The following is a 27,995-nucleotide window of genomic DNA, read 5'->3' as shown; positions in this document are numbered from 1 at the left end:
CTTTTGACAGGGCTCCTAGGAATTTAGCTGTACCACTCTCCCTGATGATTCTGGGAAGTAGTTACCTCTTCCAGAGTTGGGGTCAAATCCATACATGTCCAATTCCCACCAAAGCCCACTCTCCCCAGGGCTTGCAGGGATAGAAAGGTAACCACACCCCCCAGATTTGCCTATGTGAGAGCAGAGAGCACAAAGTTTGAGACAGAGGTGAATGGACAGGTGTGCTTCTTAGAGAAGTAGCCGAAAGGTGGCAAGAAGCTGGCAGCAGCCCCAGGAGGCCCCTGGCACCATGGACAATGATGAACCTCTTGAGTCTGAGACAACAGGTGAAAAGGCATCCCATCTCTCACCACTCCAGCCCTTCCGGGCCGCCTCAGTGTAATACCCAGTGATCACATGGACCCAGAAGCCTAGTGCCCTTCTTACTTGGGACCCGCTAGATCTGGGATTAATGTACATTGACTTGGCTTCGGGGCTTGCCAAACAGGGAGTGAGAGCGTTGAATGCATGTTTGTGCTAGAATTGGCTCCTACCAGTTCTAGCCGACTTTGAATTTCATTTTTTGAGCTGGTCTACATCATGTTGGCAGTTTGAAATCACCCATATTGGGAACATTTACACCACTGGAAATGGCCATTACTACACATCAGATTTTTTTTTTTTTCTGGAGAGCCAGTTAGACATTTACCAGCATTCCACAGATTGGATGGAATTCTAAAATTGTTTGACTACTGAGGAAATTAAGACTCAGAAAGTCATCACTTCTTGATACCTAATTTGCTGGTTAATCTGCTGTATGTCTTCTAACTACCAGGCCACTAGCTACTCCCACCCCTTATTACACAGACCTTATCTTACAGGCTGGGAAATAAATGTTGGGGCTTGGGTCTATAGACAAGGCTAAGAAAGACACAGACCTGTGTGGACTCGTTGGGAACTCCCATCTTAGAACCTGGGTGGTCAAAACTTGGGGCCCCTGCCACCAATGCTCAGTCCACCCAAAGAATAGGCTGGCTAAGTTCTGGCAGGCCACCTGGCAGTGCAGCCTGGCTTCCCCAAACCACTGCTTCCTTCTGATATAGGACGAGCTCTGGACACGTGTGTGTAGCTGTCAGGAACCCACAGCTGGTCCCAGATCAGTGTCCCAGTGGCAGAAAGACCATGTCTAGCAAGTGAGGGAAGCTCAGGACACGTGTATTTAATTATAGCAATAAATTTAACCCCAGGGGGGATTTTACAAGCCCTGCCTTCTTCGTGGTCATAAAATAGATATTGGGTTGGAAGGAGGAGAAGCTAGCTCAAATTCTTAGGAATCCAGTTATCCCTCTTGATTCCTGAGACCACCCTTGTTCCGTTTTATTTTACATTTGACCGAGTCGCCTGCCCTGCCTGTGGCCTTCACCATCATTCAGAGTAAAGCAACTCTGAACCCCACCCAAACCAGTAAGAAAGAGAAGAGGGAGCAAGAAGCCCATGTCCAAGTCAGGCCCAAAGAGGGGAATAGGGCAGCAAGTCTCCAGAGAACACGAGGAGGGGTAGCATGCGACCCCACGATGCTGGGGGCGGGAGGCAGCAGTGCCGGGGAGGGAGGGCTAGCAGAATGGAGTCCCTGGTGTCAGGAGCCACGTGCAGCCGGGGGACAAAGGCTGCAGCCAGAACCTGGGAGGCAGAGGAGGAAACCGAGGTGGAGGGAAGCGGAAGTGGCTCCACCTGAAAGGCTGGCGGGTTTCATTTCCAACATCATGGAGATGTGTTTTCCTTCTAGAGGAGACTGGGACCCAGTCCACACCACACAGCAGTGATGAAATGCTCTACTGTGAGGCCGAAGCCGCCCCGGCTGCGGATAAAGGGAAACCCACCCGGGAGAGTTCAGAAACAGACCTCGAGATTGAAGGTGAACGTGGGCCTTCGGAGGGGTGGGGGGACAGACCTGGCCTCCCCAATCGGCCATGGCTCTACCCCATGCGTGGGGCCTGGCGGGTGAGCAGCGTGGGCACATCAGCTTGTTGAAGGCTGAGCCAGTCAATGAACGGGGATTTCTGGTCTCCCAAATGTTTCCACACGGGGCATCTTGTGTCACCTTCGCCACAGCCCCAGGAGGGAGGCATTACTACCTGCCTCGACAGAGGAGGAAACTGAGGCTTCAAGAGATTGTATGAGTTTCCCAAGGCCACCGAGAGCTTACCAATGCTTGCTGACTCCAAGTTCACCCCGCCCTGCCAATCTGCCTCCAGCATTCCATATTCCAGGGGCCCCTGGCGTGTTTGTGGCCCAACCTGCATCCTGGTGACGTTCCTCTCCTCACACTGGAGTTTGTGTTCCCCTGCTTGAGAGCCCCTGACAAATCCAAGTGCATGGCCCGGAGGGGGTGTGGGGTGTGGGTGGGGGACTGTCTCAGCTGCAGCAAAGACTCTCTTACTGCAAACAGCACCTCCACCTTCCTCTTCCTCCACCTTATCCTCCCGGTTTCCCCAACAAGGGAAGTGCCACAAAGAACACATGTGAAGCAAGGCGAGAACAATGCCGGCCCCTCCACTGGGCCAGCCTCACACCTCCCAGCTGAGGCTGGCCCAGTGGCCCTTCCTCTCCTGTGTCCTGACGGCTGGGTGGTGGGCAGTGATCAGAGGCTGTAGAAACGCAGGCGAGGCTGTTCAGCCAAATTCAACCGTCAAACTCCTCTATACAGTCAGTTCCTAATCCCCACCGTGGTCAACGTACAATTCACCCTGCACACAGACCTCCTCCCTGCCACCCCAGGCATCTTGTTGCTCGGTTTTCTTTCTTTCTCTCCCTCCCTCCCTCCCTCCCTCCCTCCCTCCCTCCCTCCCTCCCTCTTTCTTCCTTCCTTCCTTCCTTCCTTCCTTCCTTCCTTCCTTCCTTCCTTTCTCTCTTTTCTTTTTTCTTTTTTTTTTTTTGATTTATAGGTTATTGCTCTTTTTCCTACTTTTCCGCTTCAAGTCTGTTGTGAATGTTGCTTTCAACATTGAATGTTTCATGGTTGGAAGATGCGAAACCCCTGCTTCTACTCATTCCTCTCCTCACCCCCACTCCCTGCAAGTGGTAGTAGTGTTGCAAGCTGCCTCTAAAATACAACCACAGTGAATACAGCTAGAAGGGGTCAGCAGAATCAGACAGAGCAGAATCAGTGCCAGGGACAAAGCTGGGGGTTCCCTATGCTGCTTTGGCCAAGGAGAACCTCTAATGATTACATTTGGTGCCAGCTCTGTGCTCAGACAGAAGCTCGAGGCCCCGCGGCTCCACTCCTGGTGCCCCTGCAGCTGGGGCTGAGAGGCTGGCACTGGGGCAGGGAGGCTTCCCAGGACGGCCTGAGACAGGAGCCCGTGGGAATACAAGCTGGTGTGAGGCGACAAAAGAGGGAGGGAAGGGAGCGGAAGTTGCTCAGCCACCTCGTGCTGTTTCTCCTATGCAGCCGTGCATGGTTCTCCCTCGGAGGTGATTTTGCACCCCAGGGAATACTTGGCAAACTGGACTGCGGGGATGCTGCTGGCCAGGAATTCTGTACATCTCCTACACTGCACACGACAGCCCCTCACAGCGGAGAATGCCCAACACTGACTGTCGGTCGGTCAGTAGTGCCCAGGTTGAGAAACCCTGCCCTAGAACCACTGCAGAGAGAAGGCCAGTGTGAAGCTGTGCCTGCAAAAGCAACTTCCTTGTCAAGCTGTTGTCCGATCACCGACAAAGCTCTCACTGTCCGCCTTAGAAATGTTTGCGGTGGCTTGGCCAAAGTTCCCTGGGATCCGAAGGAAAAACAGACACAGGCTTAGACCCCAGCTGGCCTGGAAAGTCTGCCAGTGGGACATGGGCATCCAGGCAGGCCCGCTGCCCGCTGCCCACGGGCCAGGCTGTCTAAAGCCTACAGACAAAGGCTCCAGGAGGTTGGAATGGAGATGTGAAGGCCTCGTCTGTCAGCTGGCTTTAGCACTGTGTGTAATCTGGGCTAGCTTTGTCATTGGGAAAGTAGGGATCACAGATTTTTTTAGAGAAAAAAAATGACATGCAAGTCTGTGAAAGAGGAACGCCAACTCACGTGCAAGTTTCCTTGTTTCTGGCTGGTTTGGGGGTCTCTCCATCTTGCCCTGATTTGCCCCCTTGGGAGGCCTACTCGGCCCCACATGGGCTTTTTAAGTTGGCACTTCTCTAAGTCTCCAGTAATGCTTCTATGGCTCACATCTTAACAGTGGTAGCAAAACTAAAAGGGGAATGGAGACTCCCTCAACCATCACAGATCGCCAGCTTCTCGTCTGGCTTTTCAGAGCTGCCCCAAGAGGGGCAGGAGACTAGGCCTTCACGCACCCTTGGTGATCAGTCCCTGGATGCAGCCAACCCAGGAAGCTGGCGTGGGGCTCCTTCTCATAGGGCAGTGGTCGGCAAACTCATTAGTCAACAGAGCCAGATATCAACAGTACAACGATTGAAATTTCTTTTGAGAGCCAAATTTTTTAAACTTAAACTTCTTCTAACACCACTTCTTCAAAATAGACTCGCCCAGGCCGTGGTATTTTGTGGAAGAGCCACACTCAAGAGGCCAAAGAGCCGCATGTGGTTCGCGAGCCGCAGTTTGCCAACCACTGTCCTAGGGGAGCCTGGGGCCTAACCCCAGGGGCCTTGTGCTGGCCCAAAGGGAGACGTCCATTTGCGGCTTTCCGGACGTGAGTCTCCCTCCCACTGCTGGCTGACTTCCCAATTGGAGCCGCCCTCTAAACTCACACCCAAGGGACAGATCAGAAGGGAACATGGCCGGGGGTCAGAAGAGAGAAGGCAGAGACAGAAGAGAACCCCCTGCTTCATCCATTCACATCCTTTTCTGCAGATACTGAGAAATATTTCACCACCGGGCAAAAGGAGCTGTACATGGAGGCCTGCAAGCTGGTGGGCGTAGTGCCTGTCTCCTACTTCATCCGGAACATGGAGGAGTCCTACATGAACCTCAACCACCACGGGCTGGGCCCCCACGGTACTAAGGCCATTGCGATCGCCCTGGTGGTGAGCATGCCCGTGGAGGCACATGAAGCCTGGCAGAGGTGGGGGGAGGGGGTTGGCAGGGTGATGGGACCCTAAATTGCATCTGGGATGCCCACCCTGCCATAGGCTCGGCTTGACTGCCCATTTTCCCAACAGTCAGGGACTCCCCAATAGGTCCTGGGAAAGAGGCTGCTGGAGACCTGGGCCTTGGAATTTGTGCACTTTCCTCTTCGGGAAACAAAGGCACCAGCCCGTGGGGTCCGGGAGAGTGGGCCGGGCGCTAATTCCCTCCTTCTAGCACATTCTCCCAAGGTCAGCCTGGGTCTCAATGCCAGAGCCATTCCATTCAGTGTCTGCCTTTTGCAACGTTATGTGATCCTTCAGGATCACACTGGAGAGTGGGTCAGGTTTTCCCATAGGAATAATGTTCTCTCTGGGCTTGGCATGGGCGAACAAGGACTTGCCCTTGAATGCATCATAGCTTTCTATAATCCTAACTGATTATGTACGGAACTGATTCCCGTCCCAGGAAAACAGAATGTAACAGCTGTACGTGAGCACTACACTGTTTGTTCACTTAGGACAGTAAAGGGCAAGTTCAATTAACAATAGAAAAGGCACTCACTCGTTTTTGGACATGTAAGAGGGGGAGGAAGGGAAGGGAAGAACAGAGAAAGAACAAAGCCATCTTGAATTTTATTGAGCATTAAAAGACTGATTCATGTCGTGTGAGGAATGCACTATTACATCCTGAGCTTCAATGGGGGGGGGGGGGGGCAGTGAAGGATAATAATGAAATCCTCTCGGGACTCAGGTCATGTGTTTCTTAGTGACAGTAGTTCCTGTTTGGGGGGAGTTTTGTCTTCCTTGATTCTCTGTATCACTCATTTGACAATTGCTGTGACATTCTGGTGGACTCGCGTCTCACGTTCTATGTTTCTTTTGTGCTGTTTAACTTTTCCCATGTTGCATTTGCCTGGTGTGGATCAAAGGCATCCCGCTAGGAAGGGTCCCATTTCAGGCTTCTTCACTTCTACTCCCCAACTGCCTGGCCCCATGCCCTTGCACTCGGTGCCCTCGAGAGCAGCGACGTTCTCTGCTCATCTTCTTTCCCCAACACTCAGCACAGAGGGTGAGATGCATGTGGATGGAAGTGGGGATCGGGCTGCCTGCTGTACCACACGCTGTGCTAGCCCCAGGGTGACCTGTTTCTGAACACTGCTAAACGACACCTAGACTGGGTGGCCACCTGAGCCATCTCCCTTGAGCACTGTGGGATTATTCTCCTCCCAGAGAGCTGGGACCAGAGACATTGCAGGAAGGCCCTGGGTGGACTGTCCCCCTAACAATGTGCTAGACCAGTGGTCGGCAAACTCATTAGTCAACAGAGCCAAATACCAACAGTACAACGATTGAAATTTCTTTTGAGAGCCAAATTTTTTAAACTTAAACTTCCTCTAACGCCACTTCTTCAAAATAGACTCGCCCAGGCCGTGGTATTTTGTGGAAGAGCCACACTCAAGGGGCCAAAGAGCCGCATGTGGCTGGTGAGCCGCAGTTTGCCGACCACGGTGCTAGACCGTCCCTCACTCTAGCACATTCTCCCTTTTGCTGAAGCTAGAGCTCCTTACCGCCTGCTGCTTCTCTCACTGCCTTGCCTGTTTTGAAAATGCTCCATCCAGAGATGCGTCTGCTCTCTGTGCTTTTCTGCACCGGGCACACGCGGGGAAGGGGGAATACAGTGCCGGTTAGCGCTAACCCCATCCCTCATGCTTCAATGCCAGTCCTTTCCTCCCTGTGGGAATGCAGACTAGTTTGGATCTAGATATTTATTTAAGTCCAACTCCTTCCAAATAGCCTGAGGCAAGGTCCTACCTAAAAGAGGGTACCAGCTGTGCCTGGAGCCTACACTGGGAGACCGGCTCCCCAAGGCAGCAGGCATTGCAAGTGCTTTATGTGTCAGGCCTTGTGCTTAAATATTCGTATTATATGTATCAAGTTCTCCTTAATCTTGGAGTAGGCCACAGGCCTCTCTCCTTGAGGAGAAATAAATAATTAAAATCAGTTCTGCTCATCCTTGGACCCCTTACTTTTCAGGGCTTTGTTTTCATGTTCCTCTTGCAAATTCCCCCGCAGAGCCCCTTTGGGTCAGGGGGCCCAGGATAAGCATATTGCCCCAGAGCCATGGTTGGCAAACTGCGGCTCAAGAGCCACATGCGGCTCTTTGGCCCCTTGAGTGTGGCTCTTCCACAAAATACCACGGCCTGGGCGAATCTATTTTGAAGAAGTGGCGTTAGAAGAAGTTTAAGTTTAAAAAATTTGGCTCTCAAAAGAAATTTCAATCGTTGTACTGTTGATATTTGGCTCTGTTGACTAATGAGTTTGCCGACCACTGGTCTAGAAAATATGCATCTAAAATGTCAGCATGCAGGGATGGACAAAAGTAGGTTGACAGTTGTAATAGAAAGAAATGATCTAATCGTTAATAAATAACAATACAAGAACAAACTGTTTGGAGTGCTCACAACTGTCAACCTACTTTGCCCACCTGTACTGTCCTCGGCTCAGTGGGATGGCTCATCTCCTGCACCATTCTCCGGTTCCTGTCTACTCCTCCAAAACTGCTAGTCTGCATCTCCATACCCTCTGACATGGCTGGGAGGTTCTGGGCAAGGTCAGGGAACTGCCTAGGTCACCAACCGCCTCTGTCTTTCCCCCCCACCCCTCGTGGCTGAAGTCCAACACGTCTCTGATCACCCTGGAGCTGGCAGACAACAGTATCATGGAGGAGGGCATCCTGAGCCTGGTGGAGATGCTACAAGAGAACTACTACCTCCAGGAGTTGGTACTGTGCCTGCTCTGCTGGTTCCCACCACCATACCCGGGGTCCCAGAGCCACTGGAGACAAGCCGAGGCCCTGCCCGAGCTCAGGCCAGCTTCTAGGCTTTCTGCAATGCGTCTGGGGGTCCCTCGCCTGTAGAAGTGACTTCTCAGAGGAGGGTCACACCTCAGAGGCTGGCCAGGGGAGACTGTGCTCCTGGTGGCTGTAGGAAACCCTAAGAAACCGTTTCTGTTTGGACCTCATAAACCCCTAAATAGATGAACTCACTTCTGTGTAGTTGCCTTAAAGTAAAATTTTTTTAAAAAGACATGAAGTAATGTCATAAAATACAGTGTGCCTGGATATAGATGATGGTGATGGTCTCACAACAATATGAATATACTAAAGACCACTGAACTGTATACTGAAAAATGGTTATGATGCCGAACATTGTGTTATATCTATTTTACCACAGTAAAAAGATGCAAAAATTAAGATAATAATGGCTAATGTATATAAAATCCCTCACACTAGCCTGAAAGGAGAATGTCTATACACACACTAGAGGCCCGGTGCATGGATTTGTGCACTGGTGGGGAGCGTGGCCTGCAGGGATCGATCCACTGTGGGAGCACTGCTGACCACCAGAGGGCAGATCCTGCATTGAGCGTATGCCCCTGGTGGTCAATGTGCGTCATAGCAACTGGTTGACCGGTTGTTCTGATGGTTCTGCCATTCAGTTGCTGGGCTTCTATATATATATATATATATATATATATATATAATTTTTTTTGTTGACTTCAGAGAGGAAGGGAGAGGGATAGTTAGATAGAAACATCAATGATGAGAGAGATTCATTGATCAGCTGCCTCCTGCACACCCCCTGATGAGTATCGAGCCCACAACCCATGCATGTGCCCTTGACCGGAATCGAACCCTGGACCTTCTGGTCCGCAGGCCAATTCTCTATCCACTTAGCCAAACCAGCTAGGGCAAGGACTATATCCATTTATCTCCCTACCTCTTCCCAGTAGAGTGATTCATGCTTCATGAATCAGTGAATGGAACTGGCAAGTGATTATTTACTCTAAACTCATTTTTTCAATTATGTTATGCCAAACTCTTCAAATATAGCTGACTTGGGTTTCAAAAAAGTTGCCATGTGCTCAGTTGGGGAAGTGGGGCATGATTGAAGCTAAGTTCAGAGCAAACTGAGACCAGCTCGAGGGCCTCACAGTGAGGCAACAGAAAAGCCAGGCTCCTATTGTTCTTCTATCCTCTGGACCACGCTGATCCTTCCCATCCTTTCACCCAGGCCCCTCTCCCCACAAGAACCTACTCCCTTAGCGTAGGTCTCCGGTCAGCCCCACTCGGACATCACTTGTTAACGAGGGCCCTTTATTGGGGTTTGTACATACACAACTGTTTTCTTGCATTTTAGAATGTTTCTGACAATGCTCTTGGTTTTGAGGGGGCCAAAGTCATCTCAGAGTTTCTCCAGAAAAATTCCTCTTCACTCGTGAGCCTTCAGCTATCAGGTGAGCCCAGGGAAGAGGAGGGAGAGGACATTGGGGATGGAAAGGAGAAAGGAAGAAGGCGAAAGGCAGAGAGAATCAAGAGTTGAGCTGAACTGGACCTGGCGCTTCTGATTTCAGAGACCAGAACCCTGTATCTACACCCTGTCAAGCCCCTCTAGCCACCCTTGCCCCCTATCCATGGCCACACTGGCTTCCTGGCTTTCCTGGACCATCTACTTCTGATTCACTTTGCAACATTCCTTCCTCTGCTTTAAAGTCTCTTCCCCCAGACATCTCTCCATGACTCTCGCTTCATTCACATCCGCTCAGATGTCATCTCCTTAGGGGGATGGCTCTGACGCCTTGCCTCAAAGCAGCCCCTCTCCCTTCCCATTACTTTCTATCCGTTGCCCCGCTTGGTTTTCCTTAATGGCATTTGTTACTACCTGACCCCCTGTTTTAAATTAGTTTAGCATCTGTCTCAGAAAACAAAAAGCCAATTGAGAATTCTAGGACCTACAGAACTGCCCTCAGGTTTGTGGTTTGAATTTATACCACCTGCAGGTCCCTAGAATTCCTAAGGCAAGAAATTAACATACAAAGTGATCCTCTGCTGGTAACACCCTGAAGCAGGCAACAGAAACAAACATAAAACCTCTTTGGAAGAGCAACCTCTTGACCCATACTCCTTGCTGCCTGGTATTCCCACAGATAAAGCTTTCCCAAAGATGGGTTCACAGTCCAAAATTACAAAACAAGGAAACAAAACACCATGAGAGTTATCAAGGGGCAGCATCGGACTCTCAAGAACTTGAGAAATGTAATTATCAGATATGCAGTATACATTGAGTTACCATATGATTTATCCTCTAAAATGATAGCAGCATTATTAATTAAGTGAAACTGCAAGCAGATATCTCACACCCAAATATAAACTATGTTTATTATGATTAAGAAAACTCAAAAAATGAAAGAACAAATCACTGGTTTTTCAAAAGATCTCCCCCAAAATAGAACTTCTAGAAATAAGTTATTGAAATTAAAGACTCAATGGATAAATATGGTTATTGAAATTAAAGACTCAATGGATAAATTCAATAGCCGTAGCTATAGGTGAATAAAATTAGTGACCTGGAAGACAGATGAAAGGATATTTTATCTATCATTGCAGTATAGAAGATAAAGAGATAGAGAATATCCTATCTAATAAAAGAGTGATATGCAAATTGACCATCACTCCAACACACAAGATGGCCACCCTCATGTGGTCAAAGATGGCCGCCCCCATGTGGACACAAGATGGCCACCACAAGATGGCCAACAGGGAGGGCAGTTGGGAGGGACCAGGCCTGCAAGGGACGGCAGTTGGGAGCGATCAGGCCTGCAGGGGAGGGCAGTTGGGGGGTACCAAACCGGCAGGGGAGGGCAGTTAGGGGTGACTGGGCTGGCAGGGGAGGGTAGTTGGGGGGACCCAGGCCTGCAGGGGAAGGCAGTTGGGGGCAACCAGGCAGGCAGGGGAGGGCAGTTAGGGGTGACTGGGCCAGCAGGGAAGGGAAGTTGGGGCGGGGGGGACCAGGCCTACAGGGGAGGAAAGTTGGGGGTGACCAGGCCAGCAGGGGAGGGCAGTTGTGGGGGACCAGGCCTGCAGGGGAGGGAAATTAGGGGTGACCAGGCCTGCATGGGGGGACAGTTAGGGGCGACCAGGCCTGCAGGGGAGGGCAGTTGGGATGACCAGGCTGGCAGGGGAGGACAGTTAGTGGCAATCAGGCTGGCAGGGGAGCAGTTAGGTATCGATCAGGCTGGCAGGGGAGTGGTTAGAGGGTGATCAGGCTGGCAGGCAGAAGTGGTTAGGGGCAATCAGGCAGGCAGGCAGGCAGGCAGGCAATTGGTTGGGAGCCAGCAGTCCTGGATTGTGAGAGGGATGTCCAACTACCCATTTAGGCCCAATTCCACTGGGACATCCCTCAAGGGGTCCCAGATTGGAGAGGGTGCAAGCTGGGCTGAGGGACACCCCTCCCCACCCTCCCCATGCACGAATTTCGTGCACTGGGCCTCTAGTAAAAGATAAAAGAATATAAAAGAAAGAATAGACTCACTGTAATAGCTAATCAGAGTTCCAAAAGGAGAACAGGTGAGCAACAATATTTGAATAAATTATAGCTGATGTGTTCCCTGAATTGCTGAGTTCTAAAATTACCTGATTTTATACATTGACAAGCTTGTTATGTCATTTTATTGCACAGCCAAAGAAATATTTGTATTTCAGTGGGTGTATTCATTCATACATTCAGTCAGTCAGTCAGTCAGGAAGCATTTATTGAGCACCAATCACGTGCCAGGCACAGTTTAAGTGCTATAGATACAAAAGTTGAAAGAAGAAATTTGGGGATAAGCCTCAATGTCATTTATTCCCCAGAAATCTTTTAGACTGCTTAGCAGGGCAGGGGCTAGAGTAGGGAGGCATTCACCTCAGTCACACAATTTAAGGGGCATCAAAAAGCTCAGTAACTAAGTCAATAATATCTTAATGCAATATTTTTTAAATTCAAAGTCAATACAAAAATAATCTGGGATGAAATAAAATATCAACCCTTTAAATAAAAAAACACGGTACAAAAGGAACAATCTCGGAGGGAAAGGAGGGCGGGGGAGGAGGGGAGGTCATCAACCAAGGACCTTGTATGCATAAATGCATGACCCATGGACACAGACAGTGGGGCGGTGAGGTCCTGGGGCGGAGGCAGGCTGTGGAGAGTTGAATGGGAGGGGGGGAGACATATGTAATACTTTCAACTATAAAGAATTATATTACAAAAATAATAAAGTCAATGGAGTTTTATAAAATAATAAAATTAAAAAAGGGACAGAGTGGGGTGAGATGAGTGAGGCTTGGCTATGCAAGTGCAGGGTCAGGTCCTGCCTTATTTAACATTTAAAAAAAAAATTTATCATAGACTAGAGGCCCGGTGCATGAAATTCGTGTGCGGTTATGGTCCCTAGGCCTGGCCTGAGATCAGGGCCATCTTCCCTGTCTGCTGGCATTCAGCCCCACCCACTACTGCCACCCACCCCCGGTTCCCCATTCTCCATCAGGCAATCAGAGCCTGCCAGCCAGGGGTAAGGAACCAAGAGGTTGGCTGGCAGGCCTCGGGGGCAGTTCCCGTACTGAGTGTCTGCCCCCTGGTGGTCAGTGCGGGTCATAGTGACTGATCCTTCCGCCGTTTGGTCCACTTGCATATTACCCTTTTATTATAAAGGATTATTATACAGGATGCTTCTGCATTGGTTTTGGACTTTTTTAAATGTTAAAATATTATTCATTGAGATTACTGAGCCATTCAGTGCCCCTTAGATTTTGCACACAAAGGTGAGTGCCCCACTTGTCTCCTTCTGGCATGTCTCTGCTGCTTAGACTATATTAGCATTTTTTATTGATTTCAGAGAGGAAGGGAGAGGGAGAGAGAGATAGAAACATCAATGATGAGAGAGAATCATTGATCGGCTGCCTCCTGCATGCCCCACACTGGGGATCAAGCCTGCAACCTGGGCATGTGCCCTGACTGAGAATTGAACCGTGACCTCCTGGTTCATAGGTCAATGCTCAACCACTGAGCCACGCCGGCTGGGCAATAGTAGCATGTTTTATACTTTAGGCACTAGGCTAGGGGTTGATGCTGCCAGCAATGCACAGGGTGTAGTGTTCCTGCTCCTGGAACTCCCCTGACAGTCATAGCAGAGCAAGAAGAGAACGTCAAAGGGGATGGTAAATTGTTGTCCTTTTCCTCCTGTTTTCTCCTGGGTCCATATTTTTGCTTTAAGTACTTGCCACTTTTCCTATACCTGATTGTTCCGAGGGGAGGAGCCTGGCAGAGGCTGTGGGAGGGCAAGGGAGCCCTGCCTGGAGAGCACTGATAATGCCCTCCTTCCTCACAGGAAACAAGTTCAAGGACCAATCTGCAGAGCTGCTCTGCCAGGCCCTGTCGGTAAGAAGCAGGGGGTGGGTACCGCTGAGCCACGTGGGAGATGTCCCTGGAGACCTGGGGGGCCTGGGGAGCCTCTGGGTCTAAGGGAGACGCATGGTTTAGGGCACTGGTGAATGTTTGGATTCTACCCATCCTGGCCAAAGCCACAGCAGGGGGTAGGACTGTTTGGATGACAATAAACTCGCCCAGGTGTTATCAATGGTCAAACAGAAAATGAAAACCAAATTGTCTTCAGTGTAAGAACCCTAGACCCCTTGTTCTGGGTATGTGGGGGGCCCCATCCCACTGACCTAGGATACGCGAGGCATTTCAGTCCCATGGGAGACCCACAGCACTTCTCTCTCCACTGCTTTTTCTACAGGCCAATTACAGAATTAAGGAGATAGATCTCAGCCACAACGAATTCTCTGATAAGGGCGGGGAGATCCTGGGAAACATGCTGGGTGAGTCCCCATGGAGGGAGGGGCTGGCAAAGGAGAGGGACCTGGCAAACGATCTCTTGTCAGAGCTGCATCTCCTGTTGTTGTTGCTATTGAGTGTTCTCATTATAGAAGAGACCACACCCGAAATACATTGTGAATGTGGGAAGTAAAACTTTAAAACGATTAGGAGAACATCTAGAGAAAGAATTTGCTGATCTCAGAGAGGGTAACGCCTATTACATAGGCACAGTGAGTATAAACCATAACAAAAATTATCTGACAATAGGTTTAAAACTGAGGATGATCAAAGACATTGTGGGCAATGTTAAAAGACAAGTAATAGTCAGAAGTAGATATTTGCAGCATTTGTAGAATATAAAAGACTAGGGGCCCAGTGCATGAATTCATGCACCTTGAAAGAACTGTGGGCCCCGAGGCTGCAGTAGGCAAAGGGGCAAATCTCAGACCCTCCCTCTGCAGCCCCTGGTCCCCTGTCTGCTGGCAGCCCTGCTCCCACCACAGCTGCTCCCACACGCTGACGGCACAGGCCCCACTCGTACCACTGCTGGCACTGGCCCCAATCGCTCTATACCATCAGCAGGTGCAAGCGGGGCTGTCACCGTCAGTGGGTGCAAGTGGCAGCTGCTGCCCCGATTGCCCCTCAGGAGCATGGGGAGGTGGAGAAGCCCTCAGGGGCAATCAGGGCCAGCAGATGCCACTCACACCTGCTGATGGCACCGAGTGATTGGGACTGGCGCCGGGCATGGGCAGGGGGTGCGAGCGGCAGCTCCTGCACTGGCTGCGGGTGTGAGCGGGGCTGGCACCGGCAGTGGGTGTGAGTGCCGGGCAGGACTGCGGCGCACAGGAGCAAAGAATTTTCAGTAACCACCAGAGGCTCGCCCCAATGACAGCAACCGGCACCCCAACTTGCTCTGGTGCCCCGCTCACCTGCTCCACCATCCTGTCGTGGCCAATGCCCGCCATGTTTTTTGCACATGCCCCCTGGTGGTCAGCGCACGTCATAGCAACTGGTTGTTCAGTTCAGTTGTTCTGATTGTTCCACTGTTCAGTCTATTTGCATATTAGCCTTTTATTATATAGGACTAGAGGCCCGGTGCACGAAATTCGTGCACGGAGGGGGGTTGTCCCTCAGCTCATCCTGTACCCTCTCCAATCTGGGACCCCTCAAGGGATGTCCGACTGCCCGTTTAGGCCCGATCAGGCCTAAACGGGCAGTCGGACATCCCTCTCACAATCCAGGACTGCTGACTCCCAACTGCTTGCCTGCCTGCCTTCCTGATTGCTCCTAACCGCTTCTGCCTGCCTCTCACAATCCAGGACTGCTGGCTCCCAACTGCTTGCCTGCCTGCCTTCCTGATTCCTCCTAACTGCTTCTGCCTGCCAGCCTGATCACCCACAAACCACTCTGCTGCCAGCCTGTTTGCCCCCAACTTCCCTCCTCTGCCGGCCTGGTCACCCCTAACTGCCCTCTCCTGCAGGGTTGATCACCTCCAACTGCTCTCCCTTGCAGTCTTGGTCCCTCTCAACTGCCCTCCTTTGCAGGCCAGGTGCCTCCCAACTGCCCTCTCCTGCTGGCCATCTTGTGGTGGCCATCCTGTGTCCACATGGGGGCAGCTATATTGTGTGTTGCAGTGATGATCAATCTGCATAGTACTCTTTTATTAGATAGGATAGAGGCCTGGTACAGGGGTGGGGGCCAGCTGGTTTGCCCTGAAGGGTGTCCCTGATCAGGGTGGGATACCCTTGGGGCGTGGGGCGGCCTGAGCGAGGGGCCTGTGGTGGTTTGCAGGCCGGCCACGCCCCCTGGAAACCCAAGCAGAGGCCCTGGTATCTGGAATTTATTTTCCTTCTACAATTGAAACTTTGTAGCCTGGAGCAGAGCCAAGCCTGGGGCTCCCTCCGAGGCCCGAAGCCATTTGTGTTGAGGTTATAATTGAAACTTTGTTGCCTTAAGCTGGTGGGCCCGGCCAGGGTGTGTGGAAAGCTTTGCTTCCCCTGTTGCAGGCGGCAACCCTGGCCTGCTCTCTCAAGCTCCATTCTGCCGCCATTTGTTTGAATTTGTTTACCTTCTATAATTGAAACTTTGTAGCTTGAGTGGAGGCTTAGGCCTGCAATGGCTGGCAGAAAGCTTGGCTTCCTCTGTTACCTAGGAAACCTTGCTCTCTGTGGCTGTAGCCATCTTGGTTTGGGTTAATTTGCATGCTCGCTCTGATTGGATGGTGGGCGTGGCTTGTGGGTGTGGCTTGTGGGTATGTCGGAGGTATGGTCAATTTGCATATTAGCCTATTATTATATAGGATTAGTGTTCAACATGTTGATAAAAGATCCTACAGATCAATTGGATGATGATAAAAAACTCCAAAAAAAACAGTCGTCAGGCCCGGCCAGTGTGACCCAGTGGTTGAGTGTCGACCTGTGAACCAGGAGGTCATGGTTCCATTTCTGGTCAGGGCACATGCCCAGGTGGCAGACTCAATCGCCAATAGGGGGCGTGCAGGAGGCAGCTGATCAATGATTCTCTCTCATCATTGATGTTTCTCTCTCCCTCTCCCTACCTCTCTGAAATCAATAAAAATAAAATAAAATAAAATAAAATAAAATAAAATAAAATAAAAAAAAACAGTGGTCAAGGCATATAGACAAGGAAAAAACAAAGCCAAATGCCCAACCTCTTTGGTAATTAGAGAAATGCCATTAATAAAACAAGAAAAAAGTTTCCCCCTTGTCATCTATCAAAGCTGCAAAATTTTCAAATCAGAGAATTCACAGTGTAGTGAACACAGGGATAAATAAGAACCCTCAGAAGCTGCTAGGTAAAGGCACTTTGGAGAGCAATTTGACAGTATTTAGTAAAACTGAAAATGTGTATATTCAAGGATGCAGTAATTCACTTCTCCATGTCTCAGAGCTCTCTCTCTCTCTCTCTCTCTCTCTCTCTCTCTCTCTCTCTCACACACACACACACACACACACACACACACACACACAGATGTCTAAGGAGTTCCATTGCAAACTTGTTATAAAAGAAAAAAATAGCTCCTAAATGTTCATCCCTGGGGAAAGGAGTAGACAAGGGGAGGGCACTTAGTGTGGGGGTGGGGGGGGGTGCTAATCTAGGTGGGGTGATGAGAGAAAGGCCCACAGGGAAGGTGGCTTTCTGTTGAAACCTGAATATGATTAAAGAAACAGCCGCGCTAGGTTCTAGAAGCTCAGCATTCGAGGCAGAAAGAATAGAGCGTGGCACGTCCGAGGAACATGGAGGTGGGGGGTGGGGGAGACAGTGTGGCTGGAGCAGAGTGGGCAGTGGAGGAGAATGGAAGGACAAGAGGTCGTCGAGGCGGCCTGCAGCCACTTGCGTCAGTTTTGTGGGACCTGGATGTGCAGGAAGCCTGGACTTTATTCTACTGTGAGGAGAAGTCGGTGAAGGATGTGAACGTGGGGAATGATGCGGTTTGATTCGCAGTTTTGGAACTTCTGTTGAAGAATGCAACTGAGGAGAACAAGAATGGAAGGAGGGAGGCCAATGAGGAGGCCCGAGGATGATGCGTGGGCTAAGGGAGCAGGCAGTGATGGAGAGCGGATGGAGTCAGAGTATATTTTGGCAGCAAAGCCAAAAGGACTTGTTGACCTGAAGAACGAGGGGAAGAAAAAGATAGATTCGTGGTTATTTTGTTTCAGATACTGGTTGAATGGGTGTCGTTTATTTAAATGGGGAAAACTCAGGGAGTCACAGGGGTAGAGGCGCAGGAGTTAGGAGGCAAGATTTCCATTCGGGCCACGGAATGTTTGTAATAAGGACATCAGGTAGGCAGTTTGCTATGTGAGTTTAGAGCTTGGTCGGAGCTGGACAAATACATTTGGGATCCAAAGGCATATACATGTATTTAAAACCATGGGACAAGGGAGTGGCCCAGCAATCAGAGTGATGCCCTTATCTACCCTCAACTCTATCTCACCTTGTCCCAAACAAAAGTAACAATGATCAGGTGTTTACATAGGATGTTTTCCCAGCCCCATGTAGCATTTAAACAAAAAATCTTTACATTTTAAAAAACAGTGCACGTTCCATGCAAACCTGGCATCTAGACAAGCCTGATGCCTCGCTACTTCCAATGGGTTGGGTCCCTAAAGCTGAACCAAATAGAAAGTCTGGACCCACCACTGCCCCCTGCAGGTCTCCATGTGAACGACACCGCAGGATGTACTGCTTCATGCGGTCGCAACCTCCCTGTGTCAACACAACTCCTGTTTTCCAGGCTGTCTCCCTCTACTTTAATGCGTAACATCCCACCAGGTGGATATTTATGCTGCACTTGACCCGTCCCCTGCGAGTCACGATCTCCTTACTTGGATAAGTGAGGCCATGGCAAACAGCTACAAGCATGTAGCCCTCTCCTAGCCTGTCTCCTTGGGAGGAGTCGCAGACGTGATACCGCTGTGTGACGGGGTGCACACATGTTTATAGGAAAGTACTTGTGACCAGATGATATTTGCCAAATAGATGATATTAAGTTGCTTGCCACCTGCAATGCATGAGTAGGATTATTTTACTTCATCGTTGTCAGCATTGGAAATCATCCTTTCGATTTGTGTTTAAATGAATCACCGAACAGATGTTATCTCTGTGTTTTCCTTTTTATGAGCACTGAGCTCTCCTCCTTCCCAATGGCATCGCTATCTGCCAGCCCTGAGAGTGGGTTCTCTGGGAGGCAGGGGATGCTAAGTTGATCCCCCACCCCCTCTCCAGCCCTCAACGTAGGGCTCCTGACACTGGACCTGAGCTGGAATCACTTATGCTCACGGGCAGCTGTGTCCCTGAGCAACGGCCTCCGGGTAAGGTCTCCCTGGGAGTGGTGTGCTGAGCCCGAGGGGGTGAGGGGTAAGAGGTGCGGGGGTGAGGGTGGGGGTGCGAGGGAGGTCCCGCCCCGCCATCCTGAACCTCTTCCTTATGGTCGCCCCTGATGCGGATATACAGAGCTCTTCACACTGTTGCTCTCCCTCCCACAATTCCGGGGTGCACGTTATTCTTTAGCATAAATCCTGTCCAGGGGAATTCACCCTGCTAGGGCCCAGGTGGCATCTGTGGGAGCACTTCAAGAGAGTAGTTTAAGGATGGAGTAGGGAATGACCAGAACCAGAAGGAATGTGCTCTTGAGACTGAGTGCAGCTGGGAGGTCTGCGGAGATCTGGCAGCGACCTCTCTCCAGGGACCCCTGAGTCCTCAGCCTGGATGCCGGCAGGGATAGATGCACCTTGATGCCGGTGCTCTTCTCCCCCTCCCTGGAGTCCAACGTGACCCTGAAGACACTCGATCTCTCCATGAATGGCTGTGGGAATGAGGGGGCCGCGGCCCTCGCGGAGGTCCTCAAAACCAACAGCTCCCTGGCCTACCTAAACGTCAGCAACAATGACATCAGCAACGAAGGGATCTTCAAAATCAGCAAAGGACTGGAGTTCAACGAGAGCCTCCGATCTCTGAAGGTAGAGCCTTTACCTGGCTAGGAACGGGCCGTTTTGTGTGTGCATCTGTGTGTGTGTGCATCCATGGGTGCGTATTCCAGGTATGTACCAGTGCGTCGTGTGTAGGTATGTGTGTGTCATGTGTGTGGGGATGGGTGCAAGCAGGGCGATGGGGCTGGATATTGCTGAGGAGAATCGCGGTGAAAATGTGCCTGGTGCTTCCCATGTGCATATATTCTTGGCTGCCTCTCTGCTATAAACCCAGTATCGCCCGCTGCTCTCAGCTGGTGCGCGTACAGTAGTCACCCCCTAACTGGTCTTCCTTCCTCCCATGTGGGTCTCCTGCAGGCTTTTGAGTATAAATGACTCCACCACCTCCCCCCCCCCAACCTCCACCTACTCCCCTGCGCCTTAGACCCCTTCTGTGGCCACCTGCTGCTCAAATCCAGGTCTCTCAGCCCTGTGTGCTTCTCCAACCTCAGTTTACCCCATGCTGTCCCTTGCTTCCCCCAAGACCTCGGGGTCTCCTTTCATCTCCTTTCATCTCCTGCCAGGGCCTTGCTCACGCCCGTGCTGGGCCTGCAGGACTCTCTCCCAAGCTGATGTCCTCCCCTGGCCTTAACTGCTTCCTGCCTCGGAGCGTAGCTTGAGCAGCAATTCCCAGGCGGGTGGGTGGGTGGAAGATGCGATAAAAAGACAGGCAGGGAGACGGTGCTTACACAGAAGTCTGGGTGGAACAGAGATTTCGATTTGAGGGACAGAAACGGAAGCCGTGCCCTGAGCCAGCCTCTCCTGTCCCCGCCTCGGCCTCTTCCTGTGCCGCCCCTCTTCCCACAGCTGTTCCTGAACCCTATGAACATGGATGGAGCTATGTCACTCATCACGTCCATCCGGAGGAACCCCAGATCCAAAATGGAAAACCTTGACATTTCCGTAAGTAATCAGATGGTCGTGGCTTGCACCTGTGTCAGCAGGTGCCAATAGCCACGCCCCTCAGAGGCCTTCACCCAAAAGCTCCCTGAAAAGGTCACTCCTTTGGGATTGCAACTCTGCCCCCTCCAGGGGTCCTTTCAATGGGAGCAGCTGTCAGTCAGTGGCTGGGAGTGAGACATCATCTACCCCGGTGGTTCTCAACCTTTCTAATGCCGCGACTCTTTAATACAGTTCCTCATGTTGTGGTGACCCCCAACCATAAAATTATTTTCGTTGCTACTTCATAGCTATAATTTTGCTAATGCTAATGAATCGTAATGTAAATATCTGTGTTTTCCGATGGTCCTAGGCTCTACAGCAGCGGTTCTCAACCTGTGGGAACCGCTAGCAGGGTCGCCTAAGTCTTAGGCCCTAAGACCATCGGAAAACACAGATATTTACATTACGATTCATAACAGTAGCAAAATTACAGTTATGAAGTAGCAACGAAAATAATTTTATAGTTGGGGGTCACCACAACATGAGGAACTGGATTAAAGGGTCTCGGCATTAGAAAGGTTGAGAACCACTGATCTACCCGGTCCTGGACCCAGGCCCTGCGCACCTGCGATCAGGCCGAGCTCAGGTGCAGAAACGGCAGGCGAGGGCAGGCGGACCCAGGGCAGAAGCGTCTGTCAGCTGTGCTGATGGATGGCCCCGGATCCCAGAAAGGTTCCAGAATCACAGGGCTTTTAAAATCTGAGTAATAAAACATGGACAGACTTGCATTTTCATTTCGTAACTTAGCCTACTCTACTCAGAGCAGTATTTGAGGCAAAAAAAAAAAAATAAAATAAAAAAAAAATCCCTTGATGGACGGGGAAAGCCTGAGGAAGTGACTTCACTCTGCCAGGTACTCCTGCCTGAGTCATCCTAGAGGTGGTAGCTGAGAATAACTATGTCCTACACTTGTCTGTCACTTTATACTCTTTTTCCCCCCAAAGTGATTTTATACCTGCCAGCTCATTGGATCCCCCTCCGGGAGGTAGGTCCCAGAGCTGCTGTAGCAAAGGACTGCGAGCTGGGCGGGTTAAACAATAGAAATCTATTGTATCGCAATTCTGGAGCCAGAAGTCCAAGATCAAGGTGTTGGCAAGGTTGGCACCATCTGAGAATTAGAGGGAGAATCTGTTCTGTGCCCCTCTCCTAACATCCAGTGGTTGTTGGCAATATCAGAGGAGGTCCACCCTACTGATCGCATCTTAACTCAAAGACCCTATTTCCAAATAGGGTCACATGCACACGTACCGAGGGTTAGCACTTCAACATATTTTTTGGGGGGATTGGGAATATAATTCAACCCATAACAAGACGTTTTCCTCATTTTCTCATTTTACATATAATTCAACTAAAACAGAGAGGGTAGGTCACTTGCCTAGGAACACACAGCAAGTGAGAATCACAGCAAGTGAGAATCACAGCAAGAAGGAAAGCCAGGGCTTCTGCCTCCTACTCTAGAGTTCTAAAAAGGCACAGAGGGACATTTTTTAATGCCACACAAATGTGTTTTGCTAAGCCATTAACGCCTTGCAATTATAGCCGTGGTGATATTTTGAATATTTAAACCCAAGTTCCTGGGAACTGAACTATAAGTTTATGTTTGCCACAGATTGTGAAACACTATAAGCACATACCTACTCTCTTTCTCTGTTCCCTCACCCCTGCCTCCTGCCCTGGCTCCTGTGCTCAGGGGTCTTTCTCCTCGGAGGCCCGCTCTCCACCCTCACCCCACAGCTCTGACCTTGCGCCCACAGTGCTGCCTCAGCCCCCACTCCGCCCTGCCTCTGAGTCCCAGCCACGGGTCCAGATTTTGTGGATATTGGTTTTCCCTCCCACGAAGCTGGTTGGAGGGGATGGAGCCAGGCCCTGCCTTGGTGTGTCTGAGGGAATGTCAGAAATGGTGCTGTTTAGGCGCCAGGCGACATATAGCCCCATGAACTAGGATCTCTTTGCCACTAAACAAGCCGACCAGGAGGGAGCACACCTGTGCCATTCCCTTCCCTCTCTCCTTCCCCCCCGCAGACATGCATCTCCTAAACCCCAAGGGACCTCAAGGAGCCCCATGAGACTTGCAACCCGGGCAGCAGTGGGCAGCAGCAGCTCATCCAGGTTCACCCCCTGAACTTGTCTCCAAGGCCCTCCTTTCTCTGACTTCCCAGTGAGCCAGAGCAGACCCGCCTAGCCGCTCCTGTAGCTTCCTCCAGGCCCTTCTTTGTTTCACTGTCCTAAGTGGGTTTATGGGGGGAGTTTTTGTTGTTGTTGTTGTTGCTGTGGTCAATAAATTCGAGCTTGCTTTACTAAAAAAAAAAACAAAAAAAAAAAAAAAACCACAAGCCTATCAGAACCAATAGGTCTGATTAGCCTTTTCCTTTCCTGTCTTCATCTATGTTGCCATAACTCTGTGGTGTTGGAATTCCTTCACTGTAGATGCTTCTAGAACTTTCTCTAGAATACCTACAAAAAGAGTAAGTCTTCAGCCCTTACGCGTGGATTTAAGTCTTTGAAAGGCAGGAGATACTCAGCACTAAACCTGAGGAATGAAGCAGGTTAATCTCCCCCAGGAAGGCCAGGGTTACTCGAACGCTATTTCACGGAACACACCTCCTCCTGCGGCCTGTAACCCCCCGGGTCTCAGGGCACTTCCTTAGGGGAGTTCCCAGTGTGGGCTGAGCCGTGCCCAGGTGGAGGGCATGAGGGGTCCTCGTCCAGGGCACCTGCTCTGCAGACCGGCACCGGCATAGGGACGGACCCGTCTGCAGCCCCATCGCTGCATCTCATCTGCCGCACGCGGGCGGGTAGGCTTGCTGTCTGAGAGCGTTGAGATGACACTGTGTGATGAGCCCCCAGCACGCAGACAGAACATCCGACCCATCACGCGGGAAGCGTACGAGTTAAACCACAAGCTCTAAACAACAGGAACCACCCCCGTCTCGGAGCTGCATTGCAGGACAAACAGGAAGAGACGCGGCCCTCTGGCTGGCTTGGGTGGGACACTGGTCTGGGCAGGGGGATGGCACAGTGGCGGCCCCCTCCCCACGATGGGTCCCCTCTCTCTCTGCCCCAGCATGTGATGGTGTCCGAGCAATTCGTGAAACTCTTAGATGCGGTGTATACCGTCCACCCCCAGCTGGACGTGGTCTTCAAGGCAATCCAAGGCCTCTCTGAAAAGAAATCCATCGTCCAGTCTTCAAACCCCATGAAACTGATCCAGGTGAGCCCCTGCTTTCCTCTCAGCCCCACAGGGACCCCAGAAAGCTGTCCGCTGGCCCCAATCAGCTACCCAGAGTCTCCCCTCCCCCAAAGCGTCTGCACCATCCTCTCAGACAAGGACCCTCCGACTAGGAATATTCCCTCTGGTTTCCGGAGCCCTCAGCAGGAGGGAACAGCTGAGAACTGGCTGCAGTGGGAGGGGCTTGGAACCAGGTGGTTTCTACCAGCCAGGCTCCTCCCCTTGGTGTTGTAGGGCCAAAGGCAGGTCACTGAAGCTTTCTGTGCCTCAATCTCTTCACCTGTAAAATGGGCACAACGAAAGTACACACCTTCGCAGGGATGCTGTGAAGATTAAGTTCTATAATGTGCACGAAGTGTATAGAACAATGCCTGGCATATAATGAGCACCCAATAAATGTGGGCTCTTTCCAACAGCTGGTAAGAAAGCCAAGCCCCCTGAGGTCAGGACAGCTATGTGGTGGCTTCCGCTAAAGAGAGAGCCTCACGTCCTTTACATCTAGTGGTAACCTGGCTTGGGTCTTAGATCGTCTCTGGCAATCACAAGAGGCAGATGTAACAGTGAAAATAAAAAAATCAGAGCCTATTAGAGCTACTAGGGGATAATTAGGCTATTAGAGCTATTGGGGGTATTAGAGCTCCTCAGGTCTGACCCCCTCAGAGCAGCATCCAGCCCCAGGCCTGGTGTGTCCACCGCTGGCTGTCACCCCAAAGTTCTAAAAGGCTAAGGGGTATCAAGTATCTTTCTAGGTCAGATGATCTCGGGTGGAACCGAAGGGAAACCTGTTTTGCAAGGGAAGCAGGATGTCCAGTGAGCAGGAATGGCATTTTCTGATGCAAAGGGCCGGCGGGGGGGGGGGGGGGGGGGTAGGGGCCTGCCCCTTGTTTCAAATAGCACAGAGACGGAATCTAGTTAAGACCAAGCCCCACACACAGCAGTGAAATGCAGTCCTTCCGCTCAGGGGCCAACAATCGGGTTTGGAAAATGGGACAGATACAGTAACTGCTAACAGAAAGGGTCCTATGGTAAACTAGAGGCCCGATGCATGAAATTCGTGCAAGAGTAGGCCTTCCTTCCCCCGGCTGCCGGCACCAGATTCCCTCTGGCACCCAGGACCCGGGCTTCCCTCGTAGCCCCTGCTTTGTCCGGAAGGTCGTCTGGAAGGATGTCTGGTCTAATCAGCATATTATGCTTTTATTATTATAGATAATAAATAAGTGGCAAAGCAGCAAAGATAATCAGAGCCCAGATGAGAGGGCATGTAGGGTTGGCAAACAGAAAAGGATGCTTCCTGGCAGAGATAGGGTTGGGAAGGGCCTTGATGATCAAGGATACAGGTGAGCAAAGATACTAAACAGGGACCCCAAAGAATATTTTAATGATATTGAAAGGGTGTTCACAGTGTATTGGCACAGTGCATTTCATAAGCTAGTATGTTCAGTAGAAAAATGATGCGTGGCTGGGTGGATGATAGATAGACAGACAGACAGATAGATAGACAGATGAAAGGATACACATCAAGATGTTACCTCTGGATAGTGGGATTGGATTTATGGCTTATTTTTCATTTTCTTCTTTCTACAAATCTAAAAATTACCTTACAATATGAGTGGGTAATACTTTTTAAATTAAATATTATTTTTAAAATACTCTAACGCAGTATAAGCATCTGTGTGAAATGATGAGAATTAAGTGAATTCTGAGAACCAGACCTGCCCATCACACAGCGTGGCTGTGGTTGGCTGGCTTCTGGACTCTAAGCCAACACCAGCTCACCCACTGCCCACAGTGCACCATCTCCACGAGTCTTAGCAGAGGCAACTTCAAACTAAATAATACACACGAATACAACCACCGCCCCATTCCTTCGGTGCCCTGTGCAGACAGGACTCTTGGTCTTAAGTGACGCACATGCGGGAGACTCGAGCTCCTGGGGCTGCCTCGTCACACTCCCCCCTTGGCCTGCTGGCCTGGGTGGGGAGGGGGAGTTGTTAGAGGTGTTACGTGGGCAAGCATCTGCTCCTGGTGTCTCCCTCCCTCAGAGCTATGCTGAGCAGAACAACATCAAGGTCCTGGACTTCTTCAAGAGCTTGACCCCTACTGGGACGATGAAGATGCCTGTGGGCGAGTTCTGGAAAGCCATGATACAGGTGTGCTTATCCCTGTGCCCCTGGGCACTGTGTGTGTGTGTGCATGTGTGTGCACATGCATGTATGTGGGGGGGGGGCTGGAGAGCAGGTAAGCTGAGAGCTCCATTAACCTCACATGTTCCACCCACCACCTCAGCAAAACAAGATCCCCCTAAACCGGAACCAACTCAGGGAGCTGACCAAGCGGCTGGATGACAAGAATGGCATGGTGAACTTCAGGTCAGCACAGGCCCCGCGGCCGGGCCCCATCAGCCTCTGTCCCAGGGGGGCCTCGGTTCTCTAGAACCGCGGTCGCCAACCGGTGGTCCTCAGACCACTGGTGGTCCGTGAGGTCCGAAAGGTTGGCGACCGATGCTCCAGAAGGCACCCCTGAGCTCCAGGGGCCACCCCGTCTGCATGGCATCAGGCCTGGTCTCCCCTGCAGAGCAGGCTGCCTTTGCCCCCTCCCACGGCTGCCCCCCCTGGGTCCCCTCCTTCTCATCTTCCACTGGCTCACTTGGCCAAGCTTCGGGCTCAACGGCACACTGCAGGCTGCAAGCCTGATTCTGGGGACACAGTGCTCACAGCAGATAGGAGGTGGCACAAAGGAGCAGTGGTTAGGCCCTGGCATGGTCAGGGGGTGTCGCACGGACACAGAGGAGAGGGCAGAGGGACGTCAGGTTCCACGCACTGGAGCGTGAGCAGGGCCCGGGGAACTGCGGGCCCTCCGTGCCGCTGTGGCTTAGGGAGTGACGCAGGCTGTGACTCAGGCTGGCGTCCTTGAGATAGGAAAGGGCTGTGACAATAGTAAGAACGATAACCGACACCCGTGAGTCCGACCTCGTGCCAGCCTCTGCCAATCCCAAACAGGACAGGTGCCTGAGTTCTCACGCACCCCATGCCAGTGACGATGGCATTTGTTTTCTGTTTTGTGACTGCAAGTAACACGGTCACCAATGTCCCTTCGTACGCAGTGTTTGCACACGTGTGTTCTCTGACACAGGCTCGGTGGTGCAGACCTGGTGTGATTGCTGGCCAAAGGGTGTGCACATGCTTTATTGTTGTTTTTGTTCATCCTCACCCGAAGATAATTTTTCCATTGATTTTTAGAGAGAGTGGAAGGGAGGGGGGGGGGGGAGAGAGAGAGAGACAGAGAGAGAGAGAGAGAATCATCAATTTGAGAGAGACACCTCAATTGGTTGCCCGCCTCCTGCACCACCTCTACTGGGGCCAGGCATTGAACTTGCAGCCAAGGTACATGCCCTTGACTGGAATCGAACCTGTGACCCTTTGGTGTGCAGGCCAGTGCTCTAACCACTGAACCACATCAGCCAGGGCGCGGTGTGCACATTCTAAACTTCAATCTGCTGCCAAGCCCTGGCCAACAACGTAACCCAGCTCTCTGCTCCTCCCCCGTGCCCACACCGAACCTCACCCTGTTCAGCGCCCTGCCAAGCCGAGAGGTGGGGTTCCCAATGGTCTCGCTTGGAGCTGAGCCTGAACGTTCCCTCCGTCAGCCGGGAGGCTGCTCTGGTGGCAACATTATCCCCTTACCTTTCAAACCAGTGGCTTGGAAGCGGTGAAGCCATAGCAACAAGTCTGGCCTGGAAAGAAGTTTCTGTGACAGAGAAGTCCTGGCAAGCCAGCCAGCGGCAAGGAGGAGGAGGCGAGCTGGCTGAGACTCCCGTGGACAGCACCGAGGCCCGGACTGGGAGAGAGCCAATAAAGTCTGGCTTGGTCTCGGCGTCTCCGGGCTGCTGGTGGTGCGCCCTTCCCGGGGGAGCACCCTCTGGGAGCGTGTCCTTGATGGCCTCTTTAAGAGCCAGGAAGACACATTGGGGATGCAGTGGGGTTGCTAGGCGGCAGGGAAAGAGCAGTGGGGAGGAGGCCAGTGCATGGAGACGTCGTGTTGTCATAGTGATTGTGAACTGTGTCAAGGGGAGAGATTCCGAGACGCGGGAAGCAATGGCAGAGGGAACAGACACTCAGCGGATGCAGACGGGGGCCTTTAGGAGCAAATGCTGAGGGGTCACGTGAGGAGAACCCAGGATGGGAGGCAGAGAGACCTGGCTTCTAAGTGAGCCCGGCACCACCTGGCCTTGGAGCCTCACGGTTCCACCTGAGAAGTGAGACAGCTGCAATCGGTTGTAGGGACCTCCCACTCCACATTTTTTGGGGAAACTTGCGAGACATGAGGAGTTGAGCAGAAGAGCAGGAATAGCCAAGTACAGCATACACCGAGCACGGGAGGCGGTGGGGAGAGGCGGGAGCGGGTAACTTAAAGGGTCTTGGTTAACCTCATCAGTTACCTTTGTGGATGAAGAACGGCAGGGACTGTCTCTAACATTCCTGTAGCACCACATGGTGCCTGGCAGATAGTAGATGCTCAATAAATACATGTGGAGTGAACAGACACATTCATCTGGCAATTGTTTGGGGCGAGTGGTGGAAAACT

At 51.3% G+C, this 27,995-nt stretch overlaps 1 protein-coding gene across 1 annotated transcript; it reads left to right on the top strand.

The window, feature by feature from the left end:
• The first annotated feature begins 6 nt into the window (after nucleotides 1-6).
• LRRC74A (leucine rich repeat containing 74A) lies at nucleotides 7-27,423 on the top strand. The gene is made up of 14 exons (XM_028141334.2): nucleotides 7-326; nucleotides 1,766-1,894; nucleotides 4,835-5,007; nucleotides 7,724-7,831; nucleotides 9,249-9,345; nucleotides 13,258-13,307; nucleotides 13,669-13,750; nucleotides 18,498-18,583; nucleotides 19,037-19,231; nucleotides 20,048-20,143; nucleotides 23,247-23,393; nucleotides 25,454-25,561; nucleotides 25,698-25,780; nucleotides 27,107-27,423. Exons 1-14 carry the CDS (start codon nucleotides 290-292, stop codon nucleotides 27,129-27,131), a joined length of 1,416 nt encoding a protein of 471 aa, XP_027997135.2. The 5' UTR covers nucleotides 7-289; the 3' UTR covers nucleotides 27,132-27,423.
• The last annotated feature ends 572 nt before the right edge of the window (nucleotides 27,424-27,995 follow it).

The sequence above is a fragment of the Eptesicus fuscus genome, chromosome 5 (genome assembly GCF_027574615.1).
Source record: "Eptesicus fuscus isolate TK198812 chromosome 5, DD_ASM_mEF_20220401, whole genome shotgun sequence".
NCBI lineage: Eukaryota > Metazoa > Chordata > Mammalia > Chiroptera > Vespertilionidae > Eptesicus > Eptesicus fuscus.
This window is presented reverse-complemented; position numbering and strand designations above follow the sequence as displayed.